General features: G+C 34.2%; 1 protein-coding gene across 4 annotated transcripts in view; it reads right to left on the bottom strand.

The window, feature by feature from the left end:
- Nucleotides 1-7,296: 7,296 nt before the first annotated feature.
- The window catches only part of fmt (phosphatase 6 regulatory subunit 1-like protein fmt), a 104,979-nt gene continuing 91,250 nt past the window's right edge, over nt 7,297-21,025 (bottom strand). For all 4 annotated transcript variants that reach the window (XM_072543924.1, XM_072543925.1, XM_072543927.1 and 1 more), the window contains one exon: nt 7,297-12,575. In XM_072543924.1, the coding sequence (XP_072400025.1) occupies nt 12,500-12,575 (76 nt within the window). In that variant the 3' untranslated portion in view covers nt 7,297-12,499. The remainder of the gene's footprint in view (nt 12,576-21,025) is intronic.

The following is a 21,025-nucleotide window of genomic DNA, read 5'->3' as shown; positions in this document are numbered from 1 at the left end:
TAATCAGATTACAGTAGTGTAGAGCGGCGCCATGCATTGTACCGCAATTCGCATTAGTCATCTTTAACCCCACCACAGTGGCACTGGCCGGCCAGTAAAGATGTTTCCAAACCGTGTGGACCTTAGACGGTCACAGAACTTAGCAGCGAATATTGCCCTTGGCCCTCGTCCACTGATATAACGGCAATTTCTCAACTGCTATTGTTCGTAAAGTATGTATCGATGGATTGTGTTCTTACAGATTTTTTAGGCATGATTCCTATGACTGGATAAACTCGAGGTATTGATTATTTGAACACAATAGCACAACAGTAATAGTAGTTTTTTAACGAGCGTAGCATTGATTTGAAAAGGTTTTTCTGTGTGTACTGATGGTTGCCCATCAATGTTGGAACGAAATATAGGGTTTGTTCAGCTGTTATTATATATTATTGGATATTATCTACCGAAAATTAAATTTCGGTGATAGCAACAGTGTAGTGTCAGTAGAAATGAATATTATATTAAATATCATTAAGATTTCCGTCGAAATTTACTAAAGACTTAAAGTGATCGACAATAAAAATCGAAAACTTAACGGAATTTTCAGTCACTCGACTACAACTTAGCGTAAGAAAACGCCACCACATAATTGTTTGCACTAAAGTTGAACCGAAGTCGGCTGCGTTCGGTTTAAGCTGATGGAACCTTCTTATGGAATCGCATCTTAATGCAGATCACTGTCACAACTTTTCGATTTTATATTGTATATTTTCTGATTTAACCCTGTATACGAAGTAGTTTGCATCTAACATATGACAATTGACGTCGCCGTCTATGGTTTCGGTTGTGACTATAGAAAATGTCACACTGAGAGTGCAGTACGGGTAAGATACGGCAATGCTTTTCTTATGGAGAATAAACGCGCAGGGTTGTCGGTTTTCTCCAGCTGTTGATTGCTCATTGTCTCACAGGACCGGCTTGGATAAAATGCATCTGCCGGCAGTACGAGTAAAATATTTTATATCATGTATACGTATACAGTAGAATAAAAAGGCATTGATGAGTTATTGACAACGAAAACTATGAATTTTGCATATAAAACGTCAACATGAAATATACAATTGAATCATATTCATAAGAGTAACATTTGAACACCTCTTTACAAGAACAACATACAATAACTGTAGTTTTAATGTTTTATATAAAATAGAAAAAACCTACATAATTTCTAGGAAAGAATTTGGAAACTTGGAAATGATATTATTTATAGATATTATATATAATATTCAAATTTACAATTCTTTCATAGAAATTAGATTTTTTCTATTGTATGTAAAATATTAAAAATACAGTTATGTTGTTTCTATAAATAGGTCTTCATTTCTTTTGTAAAACTTCTGCTACAAATTACCATCATTAACATAATCACCTAAATATGGCCATAAACTTGTTTGTCATAATTAGTATTTGATAAACTCCAAGCTTTCCCTATTTCCTTAGGATGGGTAGGGGGTGAAAGTGCTTTTGGAAAACGAAACTACACTTCAAAATTTAGTCCGAGTTTCAACAGAGAGCATGGAGTCCCATAAGTTTAAATCCGGTGAATTATTTAACGGTTGCGCTAAACTCGTAGTGTTAAATGTGTTGTGTTTTTTACAAAATACGGAACAACTTAATGTAGGTGCTGCTGTAAGACGTACTTCGTTGATGACTGGTGTTAGCGAAAGAAGCATTTACAATTTCAAAAAAGAAAAAGAACAGAGTGGAACGTTGAAATCGCCAAAAAAAAACGTAAAAAACGAGTGTGTCAATCAAATTCTAGAATATTTTCATATGACGAGGGTGTAAGAAGTATTCTACGGAGAATTGTTCATTGTGAATTTTTCATGAAAAATTTGCCGCCATTCTTAAAGCATATACATAACTTCATACAAGATAATGAGAATATACAGCCGTTGTCTCTTTCTACTTTATACAGACTTCTGAAAGATATTGGATTTGTTTATAAGAAACGTGGTCGAAGAAGCATCATGGAGCGAGAGGATATTATTCATTGGCGCCATAATTATTTGAAAACTATACGACGTTTGCGAAAAGACCATTGCAATATCATATATTTGGACGAATCGTGGGTTATTGTTGGCCAATCTATAAATTACGAATGGTGCGATACTACGATACAAAACAGTCGTGATGCTTTTCTCAAAGGTTTAAGTACTGGCTTAAAAGCACCTACTAAATGAGGTCCACAATATGTTTTATTGCATGCAGGTATTTCAGGAGGTTTCCTTCCTGGCCCACAGCGTGTTTTTCTGGCAAAGAAAAATGATGGCGACTATCACGATGAAATGGATGCCGCATATTTTGAGTCGTGGTTTAAGGAGACATTAATATCAAATTTACCAAATAATGGTCGCAGGAATGTCATTGTAATGGACAATGCATCGTACCACTCCCGTAAAGAGAGATTCCCTAACAATTCCTGGAATAAAGCTGCAATCAAGGAATGTCTAGTGGAAAAAGACATTTTTTTCGAGGAGTGTTATTTGAATTCCGAGCTATTAGAAGCAGCGCGTGCTTTTAAAGATCATACGATAAGTATCATCTTGATGAGTATGCTTCACAACATAATGTTTATATTTTAAGGCTTCCTCCATATCACTGCGAATTGAATCCTATAGAAATGGTGTGGAACCAAGTTAAGCGATATGTAGGTACCCATAATACCACTTTTAAAAACGACGAGGTACGCCAGTTGATCGACGACGGTTTCGCACGCGTCACAGAGCAAAATTGGCGCAATTATGTCACTCATGTTGTTGAGAAAACGGAAACTGAGATGTGGACTGCGGACAACCTGCAAGATGACGTAGACCAATTGATAATACACGCGAACACAGGGGAGAGTAGCGAAAGCGAATCCGACATCTCGGATGTAGAGGACGACTTTAGTATAATTAATTGAATATCTGTGAGTAACCTCGATTATTTTACACTGTATAACCAATAAAATGCATTTACCAGTCCAATCAGAGTATGGGCTTTTCGGATATTGGGCTGGGTGCATGAATATATTTATAGCTATCAAGAAATGTAATTTAAAATATATTTTTTAGTTTAATAAAGTATAAATATAATATAATGTTAAATAACTTACACTATAAACCTTATACCTGCTCATCTGGTCAAGTGTGGGCAAGGAAAACCATTATCCCATATGGAATACACAAGGTTTCGCTGAAAACTACCAGGTTGCTATGCCAAGGAACTAGGTAAACTTATGTTGTGTGTAAAAAATGCGAGACTGCATTATGTTTTAACAAGGACAAAAACTGCACTTCAGATTTCCACAAAAAAAAATTTCATAGTAGGTGTTAAAATTTCGCAGTGATTCAAGTGCGCAACTTGTTTTTTTAATAACATCGCCGGGATTAAAAAATGTGCAAAGCTTTTTCGATATTCCCGTTCCTGATAATTTTTCACATATTTACAAAAGAAAAAGTTTTTCTTGGATATTGGGCTGGGTGCACGGAAATCGAGTTACCGGAGGTTCCACCCGGTATATTTATAGCTATCAAGAAATGTAATTTAAAATACATTTGTTAGTTTAATAAAGTATACAGTTTTATAATAAAATTCTCGCTAAAAACTTAAGGTCTTTTTATAATAAATAACAGAGCCCGGCGTAGAGATCTGGGTACGGTTCTGTGACTACCACTTGGACCTGTTTGTATCGCCAAGCACAAGGCGTGAAATCCGGCAATTGTGCATTCTTATATTAGCCGTACTGCACTCTCGGTGTGACATTTTCTATAGATAACGGTTCTAAGCCGTGCTACGTTTCGCTGCGACCGATAATGTACGTCCAATACTTATTGACATTGGCACCTGGCTTGTCACAGGCGACACATATTCTGCAGTTTTATAATTATATATTTTGTCAAAATACGGCATTATAGTCGTTGATGATGACAGAAATCACGACGATTATAATTTAAAAACAGACAATGATCTATTTCGACTTCGACGTCTCATAAGTTTTATGTGATGATGTAAAGCAATAGATTCAGGGTTCCAACTGTATATTACGAGACACTGCACACATTAATAAATAGCGTGAAGTCCTCTCTTTTAAATGTACTAACTCTCACTTTTGTAAATAAATTTATATAGCTGTAGGAAAAATGTTAAAATGATCTGACACTTATAATTTGTTGAGAGAAGTGTATGGCAATTAATCTTTAATCATGTGCACGTGGTTTTGAGTAATTTAGACGTTTTCAAGAACAACCGAAAAGACGCTGAAGATTACTCAGGTCCAAGTCACCCTTCGACGTCAAAAAGGGATAACAATGTCGAAAAAGTCAGTCTGAAACTAGATCAATTTATAAAGAATTCGTATGGCAATAATTTAAATATGCAAAAAGAATCTGCATTAACAGAGACACCATTTAAGCTGTGATAGATAAAATGGCACGCTTCCTGAAAGAGCTAACAGAAGAAGGCTTTCAGTATCGATTCTTATGGAGCATTGTATATTAATACCACACCTCGTATGTTTCGGTTCTAGCTTATAAGGTTAGGAATACATCCTACGGTAGAAAAAATTTATGTTAACAGCTGACGAAACCTTGTGTTACTCATCCATCGACAGACCAAATTTATTCACAAATTGATGCTTGAAAAATGACTACAATTGAGTGCAGCTCGATCCAAGTACTCACAAAGTATTCTTAATATAATGATGAAAATTAATTAGTGTGTGTGTGTGTGTAGAAATAAAAAGGTGAATTCTACCAAGTTATGGTTATGATAATTGTTAATTGATTTTATTGCATATTTTACATAAATATGTACTTGCTTCCAAAACAACCATTAATTTAAGTATTCTTTAACTGTATTTATATATTAATATCATTACAACAACAAAAATGTCAGACTGACCAGTTGTACTACCAATGGTCTCGGAATTTTGTTATTTATAATTTTATTTAATTAACCTCAAATTTTACATAATAGCGCATGTTTCAAAACGACTTTCATAATAAATAATTAAGTATAATTTTTTCTTTCTAGAGATATATCGCCCGTCGACATTAAGGTATCGCTTAAACGAGGTTTATTGACCAAATAATCTTTCAAAATAATTTAGAATTCGCTTGCGCTAACGAACATATTATTTGTCGCCTTTTGTAATTGTAATAATATGCACGTATGAAGACTCAAATTAATGATCAATGATTTCAACGAGCGATATATCCCCACAAAAAACTAAAAAGAATAAATATTTTGCTATATTTATGAAACAATGCGCTAACCCTCTAGATGACGTCAAAGGCATGTGCAATAAGTGTTATAAAGAAATATTAAATATATAATTATCTACATGAAACTGGTCTTTATTGATTACTGAAAAAATAACAGGAATGGTTAATTACATTTGGGCAAACAAATATTACCTTTAGAACGAACAAATTTGGGACTAACAATAAGTAATAACTAAATGTGAACAAGACTGTAGTTGGTCGAACTTACTTTTCTTCAATATTTTTTTATTTGTTATAAATAAATACAATAAGAAAACATTAAAAACTAAAGAAAAAAGGTTCATTATTTACAATTTTTTGTCTACAGTTGTTATTTAAATATATTGTTTGTAAAAAAACCCCCGAAACAAAAAACTACCTTTCAAATTATCATTGAAAAATCAAAAATTTCTATACTTCTTGAGAATTTTAGCCTTCAACAATTAATACAAAGCAATCGGTACGAGACTAGTTTAATACAATATACTGATAAGATAATCATAGGTGATGGTAATATTTTTGATAGAAAAAAACACCGAGGTTATATAGAGAAATAATCAAGAGAATAGGTTAAAAATTTAGGATAGTTAAAAAAAAAAATTTTCATTAACGAAGTAATCACAGAGGAAGTTTCTTAATTGTTAGATAACATGCATAATTGGGAGAAGGACGAAAGCTGATAGATATCTAATAATAAACGATGTCGATACTAATTTAAAAAATGGTTATCACACAATTTATAGTGGACTATCCACGTCTCTATTTGATGAGTGATAACAATTATCAAAATCCCAATCGAATTAACGACTGTGTTGTAATTTGGTAGGTTAAACATGTGCTTTTTTGCCACGCGTCGAAGATATGATTCTACTTTATTAGGTTGTCGACGGAATTTCGAGCTAATTTGCAGAGATTCAGAATTTTCATTCAATTCCGCCCCTTTCCATTCACATGCTTTCCGTTTCGCGACAATGTATGCCCTCCAGTGGCGCACCGAGGGGGGTTTTGGGGGTTAAACCCCCCCCAGGACCCTATTCCGATACTGTTACTTACACATTTTAAGGACTCAAAATAGGGGTAACATCATAAAAAAAATTTTGGTGACCAACCAAAACCCCCCCCAGAGGCAAATTCTAGGTGCGCTACTGATGACCTCGATTACTAAGTACAGTCGGCATACTACCGCCAATCGGAACAACGTGAAATGGATCCGAATGGAACGTTTACAAAAACACTGCCGCGATAAAATGCGGCATGCTTAACCAAATAGAAGAGAAATACTACAACAGATCAGAACAATGCGGAAGCATCGGAACGGAATCTTTTGAACAACCAACTGAGCTATTCTCTAGATATTCAGACATTTCAGAAAATTCGCTCCAAGATAATGTACGCATCCCTTAAAAGCTTAGAAAATCGATAAAAAATATCAATTTTCCCATTAAATGGTGAATGACAGATGATGTTTATTGCTTTTCAAGGTCACTCAAAAATATTAACATCACATCTTCATGATATTTTATAGCGATTCAGATGTTAACAATTGTTTTAGCAACATAATTAATCATTTATGTTTTTTCATTAACTAAATAGTTAATAAAGTTTTAAATCCCGCAGTGTGCATGCGCAAATCGGGAATCTATCATGCTTCTATGATGAAGAATTAAACATGTTGAGAAACGTGTATTTATTGACAATGGTGATAAAATAAATCGTTTAAGAGGGAAAAACCAAGGCGATATACTTTGAGGCGGACTTTACCGATATTTTGAATGACCTTTATGAAAAAAATGAATAGTGAATACACAATTGCCGATTACTAACCAGTTAATGGGACAAATGAAGCTTTCTTGGATTTTTTGAACTTTTAGATGGTATAATTGATTTATTAAATTCGCTAGATGATGTGCTAGCCTCCCGATACCTACTACAAATATTATAAATAGGTTTGCAATTGCGCTATTCTAATGGTGGAACTCTATCCATTTTAGATTATTTTGTGGCAACAATCTATTAATCTAAAATAGATGAGACGTCTACTAAAGTCTCTGATATGGATATATTCTCCAGTATAAGAGCACCAAGCTGCTAATATAGATATAAATAAGGAACAGAAACAGAAATAGGTGCAAAATAAATAAAGCGCTAAGATACCAAAGTGAGAGCTGTAAGTTTCAACAAAAAATCTAATATAAGACAGGAGACTGTTGGTGATGTGACTAAATGAAACCTACTTTTATTTAAGTTTATTTTGATTTATTGCTAATATTGGCGATTGCATCGCTATGCTTGTTATTCGAGGTGTTTTAAAAAATCTTTTACTGTTTAATCAGCCTGAATAGTGTCAGCTTATATTTATTAATAACTAGCTATTATTTTTATTAAATTTTCTAATGTTGTAAATTATTTTAAGTATCAACTGAGGGAGTCAGAAGCCAAGAGTTCCAAGTTGAGTTTATTTCAATACTGCGTTAAGTGCAGACATCAAAACTTAATATATACATTTACTTAGTGCGGAAGAGAACAAATTATAAAACAAGTCTTAGTACTGCCATCTATCAATCTGAAATTGTACTACTTACCGCATTTCAACAATAGACTGCGGGAGTGATGACGTAGAAGCATTTATTTTTATTGACAACTGTCAGTTTCACTTTCCAAACAAACCTTGTTTAGTGTGGATAATTTTTATTTTTCGTTATTTTTTCATTCTTTTTTTTCATAATCTTTCCGCTTTTTGCAATATCTAAGTACTCTAATAGTTACTACAATAATTTTACAAGGTTGTGTAAATAATAAAGCATGTTGTTTTATAAAAATAGCAATAAAATGCATGTATCAATAAAGTAAGGTTAGAATTTCTTTAATTTAAACTTTTTAACGATATTTCGTAGAAATATATACCGAATTATGATGATATTATCGTAAAAAAAACACTATACTTACGCAGAAAAAGCAAAATTTTAACTTTATAGAAATTAAAAAGTCTTGAAATTGGGCAAACCCTGGCTTTTCAACTTTTGTTTGGAAAGTAATAATAACAATATGGCTGCCGTGACGTCAAACTCCGGCTGTCCATTCTTTAGAAGTAAACGGGTAAAAGTATACTTGGATTCCTTTGAAAGGACGGGTGAATGTTGGTCGCAAGGGTGAATTAAATCCTGCAAAATCACTTAAGGCTTATAACCATATCTGCAGGTACAAGTGCACAGACAATTTTACGAAGGAAGCTAGACAGAAACTTTTTACTAATTATTGGAGTCTTGTAAAAAAAAACTAATAGAGGGGATCTACATCATGTATACAAAATAATACTCAAAAAATTCACCGTCTAAACACCACAAGACAAAAGAGTATTAGCATTGTTATAAAACTCCATAATAAACGTGTACGCAGAGTTTTTTCTGAGAACTCTAGACATTGGTTTCAAACGATTTTATAACGTTTCCAAAAAAAATTGGAATCCTCCAAACGGATTAAAGGGGTGGACACATCCCTAGTAATAAAATAGAGAGCGGGTCTTTGAACTTAGTAAAAGAACATAATCATTTCCAAAATATGGGTGTAAATAAGTATTTATCTCTCGAATTAAATGTAACAAAAATGTACAAGCTTTACAAAGAGATATGTCCGGATCATATTCCAATCGGCAGAGGAGTCCGACAGGGTGATACCTTATCGCCTAAACTGTTTACTACTCTTGAAATTCGCAGACGACATAGTTTTGTTCTCGGACAACCCCAAGGAGATATGTACAATGTTACATAAACTTCAGTTAGTGTGTGCCAGTGTGGGTCTTAAAATAAACATCTCCAAAACAAAATTCATGACAAACCTAGTATCTAGCGGAAATATCAATATTGGAGACAACAAAGTAGAGCTAGTGGAAAAATACATATATACCTTGGACACGAAATAAAGATCACAAGAGTCAACCTAACTTGCGAACTACGAAGAAGAATAAACTTAGCATGGACAGACTATGGAAAACTCAAAGACATCTTTAAAAGCGATATACCTATTTCTTTAAAACGTAAAACATTTGACCAATGTGTGTTGCCTGTGATGACCTATGGTGCCAAAACTTTGACATTGACGGCTACAACTTCTAAAACGCTGCAAATAGCTCAAAGGAAAATGTAAAGATCAATGCTAAGTATATCGCTTCGTGACCGAGTTAGAAATGAAGACTTGAGACGAAGAACAGGAGTTACCGATTTAATTTCCCGAATTGCCACACTGAAATGGAACTGGAAAGGCCACGTCGCCCGAATCAGTGATGAAAGGTGGATGAAGAGATTGCTTGAGTGAAGACCGAGGTTAGACAAAAGAAGTAGAGGAAAACCCCCTACTCGTTGGACTGACGATCTCAAGAAATGGCATGAAAAGTGCTCAAGATAGAGCACAGTGGACAAAAATGAGGGAGGCCTATGTCCAGCAGTGGACGCAAAGAGCTGGATGATGACGATGAAAAGAAGAAACTTTTTAAGCTGAGCAAATACCGACACAGTTTTAATATGCATTTCAACTTAACTTTTCACCGCCCATACTCAGATACATGCACAAAGTGTGATAAATTCATTACCCAAATAAACGCTCTATGATTTTTTTAATCCTATAACCAAAGAACACAAGCGACATTTTTGTTAAGCCGAAGCGGCTAAAAATTTTAAACAATATACCAAAGAATTACCTAACAGCATCCGGAAAGACGTGCTATTTGCTTTGGTTTGCCAAAAACCTTGTCTACTTCACATTTGACATGTAGGAAAGTATATTACTTGCGTTACCAAAGAAAACAAGCGACATTTTTGTTAAGCCGAAGCGGCTAAAAATTTTAAACAATATACCAAAGAATTACCTAACAGCATCCGGAAAGACGTGCTATTTGCTTTGGTTTGCCAAAAACCTTGTCTACTTCACATTTGACATGTAGGAAAGTATATTACTTGCGTCAGCTGTGGACATACAATTAGAGATTCTACAATTTATCAGCAGGAATCGGTAATTTAGCAATCTACACTTTACCATCATGAATCGGTATGGGGAAATCATTAAAGAAAGGATGGAGAAACAGCCGAGGACTTCAGAACAGGTTTCGTCTCAAATGCTGATGTACTGATAATATATTTTTTCTAAAACAGCTCATAGAAAAAACAATAGTTTTCAACGCTGTATTGCACATTGTATGTGTGGATCTCCGAAAAGCCTATGATAGTGACCCAGACAACAACCTATGGAAAGCAATAGAAAATCAAGGAATATATAATACCTACATAAATCCCGTAAAATCACTTTACGAAGACAATGAATGTAGAATAAAAAAAAACTACTAAGAAATGTTTAAAGTCGATAAAGGACTTCGACAAGTATGCTGCCCATCACCAACTTTATTTAAACTGTGTATAGATGAAACACTAAAAAACTGGAACAAGAAATATGGACAGATGGAAGTAAAAATTGACGACAACAATATCCATAGCCATTTGTTTACCGATGATCAAATAATTTTAGCAGAAGACACAGACGACATCGTCTACATGATAAAAAAAGCTATAAGAAGAAATAAAAACAGCAATGGAAAAAAGAGATCTCACTGAACAAGATATATATGAAAAGAAGAAATAGCGATTAGGATGTGATAAACAGCAAACAGAATATACTGTGGCAAGCCCAGATAAGTAAGTATTAATAGGATAGATAACCTAGCATGCTACTGAATGGTCCAAGGGTTTCTAAGAAGTAATGTCATGTTTGCTAAAGTATATTGAAAGTTTGCCAAAAACAGTGACTCACATCGATGAATTCAATGATGTGGTCGACAAAACAAAAACAAGAATATAATCAAATTTTGGATGTCTGTTGAGCAATTTACACATATCGAAAGTGTTGAATACCGTTTTTTGGTTTCGGGGCATTATTCATGAAATACGACCAAGATTTTGCTATTAGTAAAAGAGCAAAGAGACAGCTAACTCACGTTTTATAATTGTGTTAATTTTATAGCAGGTTCAGTAAAAAAATTATTGTGATGAAAATGCAGCCTGAAGTCTGCCCATGGACGACATAATGAAATCCAATATTACAGGAATAACTAAAATGCAATGGTAATGACATTTCGAAAAAGGTAGTACGAGGAAGTTTATAATACTGATTTTCCTTTTTACGAAATTGATTTTTCTAGGAAAATGACATACGTGATAGACACTCAAACATTTTTCTACCTGCATTTTATAAGAATCCTCCAACGATAAAAATAGCCAAATTTTACCTGATGTAGCAAGCACCTTATGTGCCTCCAATACACCATGAGTTTTACAGAAGTTGAATGAAGGGCAACAAAATAGACAAAATAATAAAGATGATACTATCAGATCTCTGCTTGAATCGGATGATGAATAATAACTGTAAAATATTTTACATTAAAGATTTTTCTGTTTTGAGCATTTTTATTACTTATCCAGTTAACTATCTCTAAAATTAAGGCGTTTTTTAACAAAATGTTACAACCCCGCCCCAAAGCTCGGTCCTGTAAGCAAAATATAGCTCAAAAATAGTAACTAATATAATAAATCATAAGCACAAACAGAACAAATAATATTCGATGCATAACTCGTATATTTTAGAGTTTTTTTTCTAAGTAAAAATATTTCAAATTTAAATGAATCTCAATATTAACGTTTTTGGCACTAGGACCCCCTAGGCTTCTAGCCTCCTCAATTAATTATCTACCAGCTTTATAACATAGTTGAAGAATGTCAGGAAATTTGTAGAACTGCCATGTAATGACACGTCCAACAACAATTAATAAAGTGTCCTGAGATTTTTAAAATCAGAATTATTGAGTCACACGTAAGATATATAGAAGATATTTGATTTTTCATACTGAAAATTCATCCTGTGTATTATATTTAGAAGCCAGTGAATCTAATCGTGCTTTCTGCTAAGGAACCAAAAATAAATACAATAATTTATAAATAAATATCGAACATATAAATGTATCAATAAAACATAGTATGCATTATGCGAGGGGCTTACAAAATTCTTGCGACGTGTGTCACTATTGTTTGAGAGGCAGTAGTTATTGTTCTAAGATTCTCACAAGTGATTAAATTGTTTTTTTTTATTTGTGTTGAATTACAAAATATTTTCGTACGACATTTTTCTTAAGATTTCTATGTAGATTCCCGATTGATATGTGGAGGGATTGCTCAAACTTTTTTATCTTGCTCCGGTGTCTCTGGATTCGCTTGTGCTGTTTTTATGCTAGTATCGCCCGCTATGCTTCTAGAAACAGAAAATATATTAGCAAATCATTGTCACTAAACTTTTTTGGTATTGGGAGAGAGATTAATAAATAAATCACTGTCAAATCCCCATATCTTAAAAAACATTGTTTGTGGGCGTACAATTTACTATAATTTTTTAATACTAATATGTACCATAAAATGAACAAGGTATAGGTGAAGAAGAACAATACCTACAAATTTGACCCTCAGAAGTAAAGAATCCCTACAGAATGCAAAACAAGGAAAAGCACCGGTTCCTGATCAAATTCCAGTTGAACTGTTAAAAGCCTTAGATGACGGTAATATAAAGAGACTCACCCGAATTCTCAACCACATATATTATGTAGAGCGCAACATCCCGGAGGAATGGCTTAAATCGATATTTTTACCTCTACCAAAAAAACAACAATCCCAAATCATGTAATGACTATAGATTGATAAGCCTAATGTGCCACCCTTTAAAGATTGTCTTGAAAATTGGTCAAAACCGAATTTATAAGAAATGTGAGGAGCAGATAGATCAAACGCAGATGGACTTCATGGGTACAAGAGAGGCATTATTTGCGTTGACGGTACTCTTGCAGAAATGTCGGGAATATAACAAGAGTGCATATGTATGCTTCATAGACTTTAGGAAGGTCTTTCACCGAGTGCAGCATATGAAGTTAATAGATGAATTAAAAAACATCAATTTAGACAAAAAAGACATTGAGTTTATTAAGGCTATATACTGGAACCAGAAAGCAGTAGTAAAGGTGAACGATATAGAAACAAATAATATATCGATTGCGAAAGGAGTCAGGCAAGGATGCGTCTTGTCTCCGATGCTTTTCAACGTGTACTCACAGGTCATATTCAGAAAAGCCTTATGGGAAAGAAAAGAGGGAATAAGAATTGGTGGAGAAATCGTAAACACCATGAGATTTGCAGATGACACAGTAATTATGGCTGACAGTATAGAAGAACTACAAACTTTACTAGATGCAATAAATAGTGAATGCATTCAAATGGAACTTGACATGAACACAGATAATACCAAATTTATGATAGTATCAAGGAGTCCAATAAATAATGAACAACTAACCCTTGGTGGACAGCAAATAGAGAGAGTGACAAAATATAAATATCTGGGAGCTTACATCAACACAGAATTAGATCCAGACCAAGAGATCAGGGTACGAATAGAAATGGCAAGGACAGCGTTCTTAAAATTCAAGCAATTGTTCTGTGACAAAAATCGGAATACTGCGCTGAGACTGAGTGTTGAATGTTACGTCTGGTCCCAACTATTGTACGGGGTAGAAACATGGACGTTAAAAGCGCAAATAGTTAAGAAGCTTGAAGCCTTTGAACTTTGGATATACCGGAGAATGTTGAGAATTCCATGGACTGCCAGAGTCACCAATGAGGAAGGAGCAAAAAATTGTTGAGAACAATAAAAGTACGCAAGACTGCACACCTTGGATACATACTGAGGAATGATAAATACAGTCTTCTGCAGGTCATCATGCAGGGTAGAGTCGATGGCAAAAAGGAAATAGGTAGAAAGAGGAAGTCATGGCTGCGAAATATTCGAGACTGGACAAACATGACTGTAGACGAATTATTCCACGTTGCAAAAGATAGAGAAACTTTTAGAAATGTGGTCGCCAACCTCCGGTAATGGGGACGGCATAGGAAGAAGACGAATATGTACCATACACTTGAGTCAATGGTTCTTTACCCGTGCGTCATTAATACCTGGCAAGATAAAACAGATACTTTTTATCTAGTATCATTGTCTTCCACGCATGAAACTAAAGATAAACCAGCTACCGCCTGTTATTAAGTAAAGACACATGCTATGTTTATAAACGCTCTAGACTCAGTACATAGAAAAGAGAGCTTTCGTCAATATATACCGGGGAAGCGCCACAAATTCGGTGTAAAATTATTTAAGTTGTGTGGTGTGAAAGGTTACACATACAATTTTAAAATTTATACAGGAAAAGAGCAAACACCTAATGAAAAGCCAATTGGTACAAAAGTGGTGCTACAGCTTATGGAACCATTTTTACATTCAGGTCGCGTTCTGTGCACAGATAATTATTACACTAGCGTGAATTTAGCACACGAACTTCTGAACAAAGATACACATTTAATAGGCACACTGAGAAAAAACAGGAAGCATAATCCGAAAGTAGTAAGTGAGGCTAAATTGAAAAGGGGTGAATTAGTCATGAGACAGAGCAACAGTAAAGTCATAATTGGAAAATGGAAAGACAAAAGAGATGTCATGTTTCTCACTACAGAGTCTGTACTTGAAATAGTGGATGTGCCAACAAAAAGGGGTGTGGTGAGAAAGCCTTCCACAATCGTGCGGTATACTACTACTACTACTAAGGATTTCCACAGTTTTCACTGTCTTCCGTCACTCAACCGTTTTCTCCAATTTTCCCTGTCATTCCAGTCTCCATCTCGCAGGGTTCTTTTCTCCATAGCCTCGTCGATTTCATCTCTGAATGACCTTCGGGGTCTTCCTCTCTTTCTTCTTCCAATCGGGCTCCATTCTGTGATTTTGTTTATCCAGCGTCCTCTGTCCGCTCTTCTGACGTGGCCATACCAGGATAGTCTCTTCTCCTCTATATAGTCGATTATGTCTGATTGCACTCCCATTCTCCGCTTAATTTCTGCGTTTTCAATTCTGTCTCTTTTTGTAAGTCTACAGCTTCTCCTCAGGAACTCCATTTCTACTGCTGTTATTCTACCTCTATTTCTCTTGTTTATTGTCCAGTTTTCGGACCCATATGTCAGGATACTTCTTGTCAGGGTATTATATATTCTCTTTTTTGTCTTTATCGTAATGTTCTTATCCACAACACTGAGTTTAGTTGTCTTATACAGTTTCTTGTTTGTCTCAGTCTGTTGTTTATATCTTCTTCTGTTGTTCCCTGGTTCGATATTATGGTTCCTAAATACTTGAATTTATCTGTTCCATTTATTTGTCTTCCCTCGTCTATCTCTAGGTTTCTCATATCCTTGTTTTCTGTTGTTAGGTATTCGGTTTTCTCTAAGTTTATTTCCATTCCGTTGTTTTTATATTCTTCTTCTAGTTTTCTGAGCATAAAGCTGAGATCTTCTTCATCTTGTGCGATACTATTTGATCGTCGGCAAAACTTAAGGTGTATAGGTATTCGTCTCTTACTGGTATGCCCATTCCTTCGCACTTTCTCCTCCATGGTTTGAGTGTCTTTTCCAAGAATATTTTAAACAGAGTAGGGGACGTAGCACAGCCTTGTAGAAGTCCTTTTGTCGTCTTAAATGGATTGTAGGCTTTATTTCCACATTTAATAGCTACTTTGTTTTCTTTGTATAGTGCTTTAACTGCTTTTATTTGTGTTTGTCGGATTCCGAGATCATTCATTGCTTCCCATAATTTGACTCTAGGTATTGAGTCATATGCTTTCTTTAGATCAACAAAGGCCAGAAATGGACCGGTCTACCTTTTGCCATTTTCTTCTCTATCAGTTGTTCTAATGTGTACGTATGATCTAGGCATGATTTTCCTACTGTGAACCCTGCTTGGTCTTCTCCAATTTTTCCTATTATTTCAGTTTCTAGTTTTTCCTTAATAATTTTCCCGTAAAGTCTACCTACCGACGATATTATACTAATTCCTCTATAGTTTTCCACATTTTTTCCTGTTTCCTTTCTTATGTATGGATGTGATGTATGCTTGTGTCCATTCCGCAGGTATTTCTTCTCCATTTAGTCCTCTTTCGAACATTCTATGTAGCATGCGGAATAACTTTTCCGTCCGTTTTTAATTAGTTCGTTTGGTATTCCTCCGGGTCCTTTGGCTTTTTTGTTCTTCAATGTCTTGATTGCTCTCTTAACTTCTGCCAGGCTTATTTCTATCTGGTCGCATGCCCCATTTCTTGCATGTTCTATATTCTCTTCCTGAAATTGGGCGGTATAATATTGTCAATTTATAGACGTCTCTGATCAAAAAGCATCGTGTTCATCAGCAGTGCGTAGGGGTATTAAATGGTATAGGGATAGTCTCAATAGAACTTTTGGTTAATACATCTATTATAAATGCACACACTGCATATGAGGCTATAACAAACAAAAAAATAAGTTTATTTTAGAGAAGAAATTTAGAGAAATTTAGAAATTTAGAGAATCACTAAATTTAGAGAAGAAATCGCCTCAGAAATTGTTTGTAGTCAAAATCCAAGGTCCACTTGGTGTTAACCAAGAAAGAAATCACAAACTTTCCGAAGTGGAACAGAGAGGTCGTTGTACAAGATGTTATAAAATTAATAGTGATATAAATGGATGTAACTTTGCTATAAAAGAAACAAACGCGTTAAAACATCTTATCTAGCATGCTGTGAGAAGTTCTTGTGTACCAACTGCGTTTTGACACTCATTACTGTCAAGCAAAAAACTAACATTGTGTCCAAAAATGGTACACACAGTTATAAGATAATTACGTGTTTAATTCTGTCACAAATTGTGTGTACCGTTTTTTGATATGGCGTTTAACATGATTTTTTTTTTTCAAAAAATACCTAAATGTTAGTGTTTACATGTTTTTAGTATTAAATATTGTGAATTTCACCAAATATAGTTTTAGTTTTTGACAAAAAACTTCAAATTTATAGCCAGTAGCCAAAGTGTTACACATTTACATAGTAAACTCTGACAGACCACAATTAATGGGACTTGAATGGATACGCCAATTAGATATATAATGTGCGATAATATATTAGCAGTATCTGAAGTTAAAAATAACAAACTTAAAACTTTACTTATAAAAAGTTTTCCATAAAAGTATTGGAAAAATTCAAGGTTTACAAGCTGCATTAAAAGTTAAATTCAACACTTTTTTTATAAAAGGTAGGAAAATACCATATGAATTATTACCAAAACTGAAACGACGAATACCTATTGCCTACGACGATTGAAGGTCTATTTTCTACCATGACTGGTGGAGATAAATTTACAAAGCTTTACTTACAACAGGTATACCTACAACTGGAAAATACGCTCAGAAGACAGGAAATATTAATACAGTAAAACCTCGATATAACGGACTACTTGGGGGGATGGGTGTCTGTTAAAGCCAAAAGTCCGTTATATAAAAATATGCTTAAAATAAATCAAAATACTTTTTTTGAAAATATGTATGTACATATACATATATATATATATATATATATATATATATATATATATATATATAATATATATATATATATATATATATTATAAGTCCTTAGAAAATTTTTGTCAAATTTTACACAAAAAAAAATTTTGTTTAATGTTTTGGTACATGCAGTTGGTCCAGCTTATTCCAAACATGTGTTTTTTCTGATCCCTTAACCCCCAGTTTGCCGGAAAAGAGGAAAAATCGAATTAAAAAATCTACAGTTTTTTCGATTTTCCGGCAAAACGGTGCATAATTTCTAGCCACATGTTAAATTTTTTTATTCAGCAAGTCACCCTTAATCGAAATAATTCAAATTTCTAACAAAATATTCACTTTTAATTTTCACGAAATTTTCAGCAAATACAGACATCCAAGTGGAAATTTTTCTCACGAACCGTTAGATGTAGAAAAACTCCGAGTATGGCAGAAGAACGAGCGGCCAATTTTATATAGGAAATGTCTATTCGCTTGACTCTCGGACCAAAATTGACGACAATATAGTCGATTCACCAAATTTGATAAAAATCCAAGGGTACCCCCCTTGGAAAGTTTTTGCCAAATTTTATTGGCTATATAACTTATATAGCCGATTAACGAAATTTGATAAGAATCCAATGGTCTCCAGTTTTTTCGATTTTCCTGCAAAACGGTGCATAATTTCTAGCCACATGTTAAATTTTTTTATTCAGCAAGTCACCCTTAATCGAAATAATTAAAATTTCAAACAAAATATTCACTTTTAATTTTCACGAAATTTTCAGCAAAGACAGACATCCAAGTGGAAATTTTTCTCACGAACCGTTAGATGTAGGAGAATTCTGAGTATGGCAGAAGAACGAGCGGCCAATTTTATGTAGGAAATGTCTATTCGCTTGACCCTCGGACCAAAATTGACGCCAATATAGCCGATTCACCAAATTTGATAAAAATCCAAGGGTACCCCCTTGGAAAGTTTTTGCCAAATTTTACAAAAAAAAATTTTGTTTAATGTCTTGGTACATGCAGTTGGCCCAGCTTATTCCAAACATGTGTTTTTTTCTGATCTCTTAACTCCAGTTTGCCGGAAAAGAGGAAAAATCCAATTTAAAAATCTGCAGTTTTTTCGATTTTCCGGCAAACGGTGCATAATTTTTAGCCACATGTTTAGATTTTTTTAATCAGCAGGTCACCCTTAATCGAAATAGTTCAAATTTCAAACAAAATATTCACTTTTAATTTTCACGATATTTTCAGCAAATACAGACATCCAAGTGGAAATTTTTCTCACGAACCGATAGATGTAGGAAAATTTTGAGTATGGCAGAAGAACGAGCGGCCAATTTTATGTAGAAAATGTCCATTCGCTTGACTCTCGGACCAAAATTGACGCCAATATAGCCGATTAACGAAATTTGATAAACATCCAATGATCTCCAGTTTTTTTGATTTTTTGGCAAAACGGTGCATAATTTCTAGCCACATGTTAAATTTTTTTATTCAGCAAGTCACCCTTAATCGAAATAATTCAAATTTCTAACAAAATATTCACTTTTAATTTTCACGAAATTTTCAGCAAATACAGACATCAAACTGGAAATTTTTCTCACGAACCGTTAGATGTAGGAGAATTCTGAGTATGGCAGAAGAACGAGCGGCAATTTTATGTAGGAAATGTCTATTCGCTTGACTCTCGGACCAAAAGTGACGCCAATATAGCCGATTAACGAAATTTGATAAAAATCGAATGGTCTACAGTTTTTTTGATTTTTTGGCAAAACGGTGCATAATTTCTAGCCACATGTTAAATTTTTTTATTCAGCAAGTCACCCTTAATCGAAATAATTCAAATTTCTAACAAAATATTCACTTTAAATTTTCACGAATTTTTCAGCAAATACAGACATCCAAGTGGAAATTTTTCTCACAAACCGTTAGATGTAGAAAAATTCGAGTATGGCAGAAGAACGAGCGGCAATTTTATATAGGAAATGTCTATTCGCTTGACTCTCGGACCAAAATTGAAGCCAATATAGCCGATTCACGAAATTTGATAAAAATCCAAGGGTACCCCCTTGGAAAGTTTTGCCAAATTTTACAAAAAAAAAAATGTTGTTTAATGTCTTGGTACATGCAGTTGGTCCAGCTTATTCCAAACATGTGTTTTTTTCTGATCCCTTAACCCCAGTTTGCCGAAAAGAGGAAAAATCAAATTAAAAAATCTACAGTTTTTTCGATTTTCCGGCAAAAACGGTGCATAATTTTTAGCCACATGTTTAGATTTTTTTAATCAGCAGGTCACCCTTAATCGAAATAATTCAATTTTCAAACAAAATATTAACTTTTAATTTTCACGACATTTTTAGCAAATACAGACATCCAAGTGGAAATTTTTCTCAGGAACCGATAGATGTAGGAAAATTTTGAGTATGGCAGAAGAACGAGCGGCCAATTTTATGTAGGAAATGTCTATTCGCTTGACTCTCGGACCCAAAATTGACGCCAATATAGCCGATTAACGAAATTTGATAAAAATCCAAGGGTACCCCCTTGGAAAGTTTTTGCCAAATTTTACAAAAAAATAAATTTTGTTTAATGTCTTGGTACATGCAGTTGGTCCAACTTATTCCAAACATGTGTTTTTTTCTGATCCCTTAACCCCAGATTGCTGGAAAAGAGGAAAAATCAAATTACAAAATCTACAGTTTTTTCGATTTTCCGGCAAAAACGGTGCCTAATTTTTAGCCACATGTTTAGATTTTTTTAATCAGCAGGTCACCCTTAATCGAAATAATTCAATTTTCAAACAAAATATTAACTTTTAATTTTCACGAAATTTTTAGCAAATACAGACATCCATGTGGAAATTTTTCTCAGGAACCGATAGATTGTAGGAAAATTTTGAGTATGGCAGAAGAACGAGCGGCCAATTTTATGTAGGAAATGTCTATTCGCTTGACTCTCGGACCAAAATTGACGCCAATATAGCCGATTAACGAAATTTGATAAAATCCAATGGTCTCCAGTTTTTTCGATTTTCCGGCAAAACGGTGCATAATATCTAGCAAATGTTTAGATTTTTTTAATCAGCATGTCACCCTTAATCGAAATAATTAAAATTTTAAACAAATATTCACTTTTAATTTTCACGAAATTTTCAGCAAATACCGACATACAAGTGGACATTTTTCTCACGAACCGTTAGATGTAGGAAAATTTTCAGTATGGCAGAAGAACGAGCGGCCAATTTTATGTAGGAAATGTCTATTCGCTTG

This window comes from Diabrotica undecimpunctata, chromosome 9 (assembly GCF_040954645.1).
Source record: "Diabrotica undecimpunctata isolate CICGRU chromosome 9, icDiaUnde3, whole genome shotgun sequence".
In the NCBI taxonomy this organism is placed as follows: domain Eukaryota; kingdom Metazoa; phylum Arthropoda; class Insecta; order Coleoptera; family Chrysomelidae; genus Diabrotica; species Diabrotica undecimpunctata.
The sequence above is the reverse complement of the archived record's forward strand: the minus strand, read 5'-3'. Positions and strand labels throughout refer to the sequence as shown.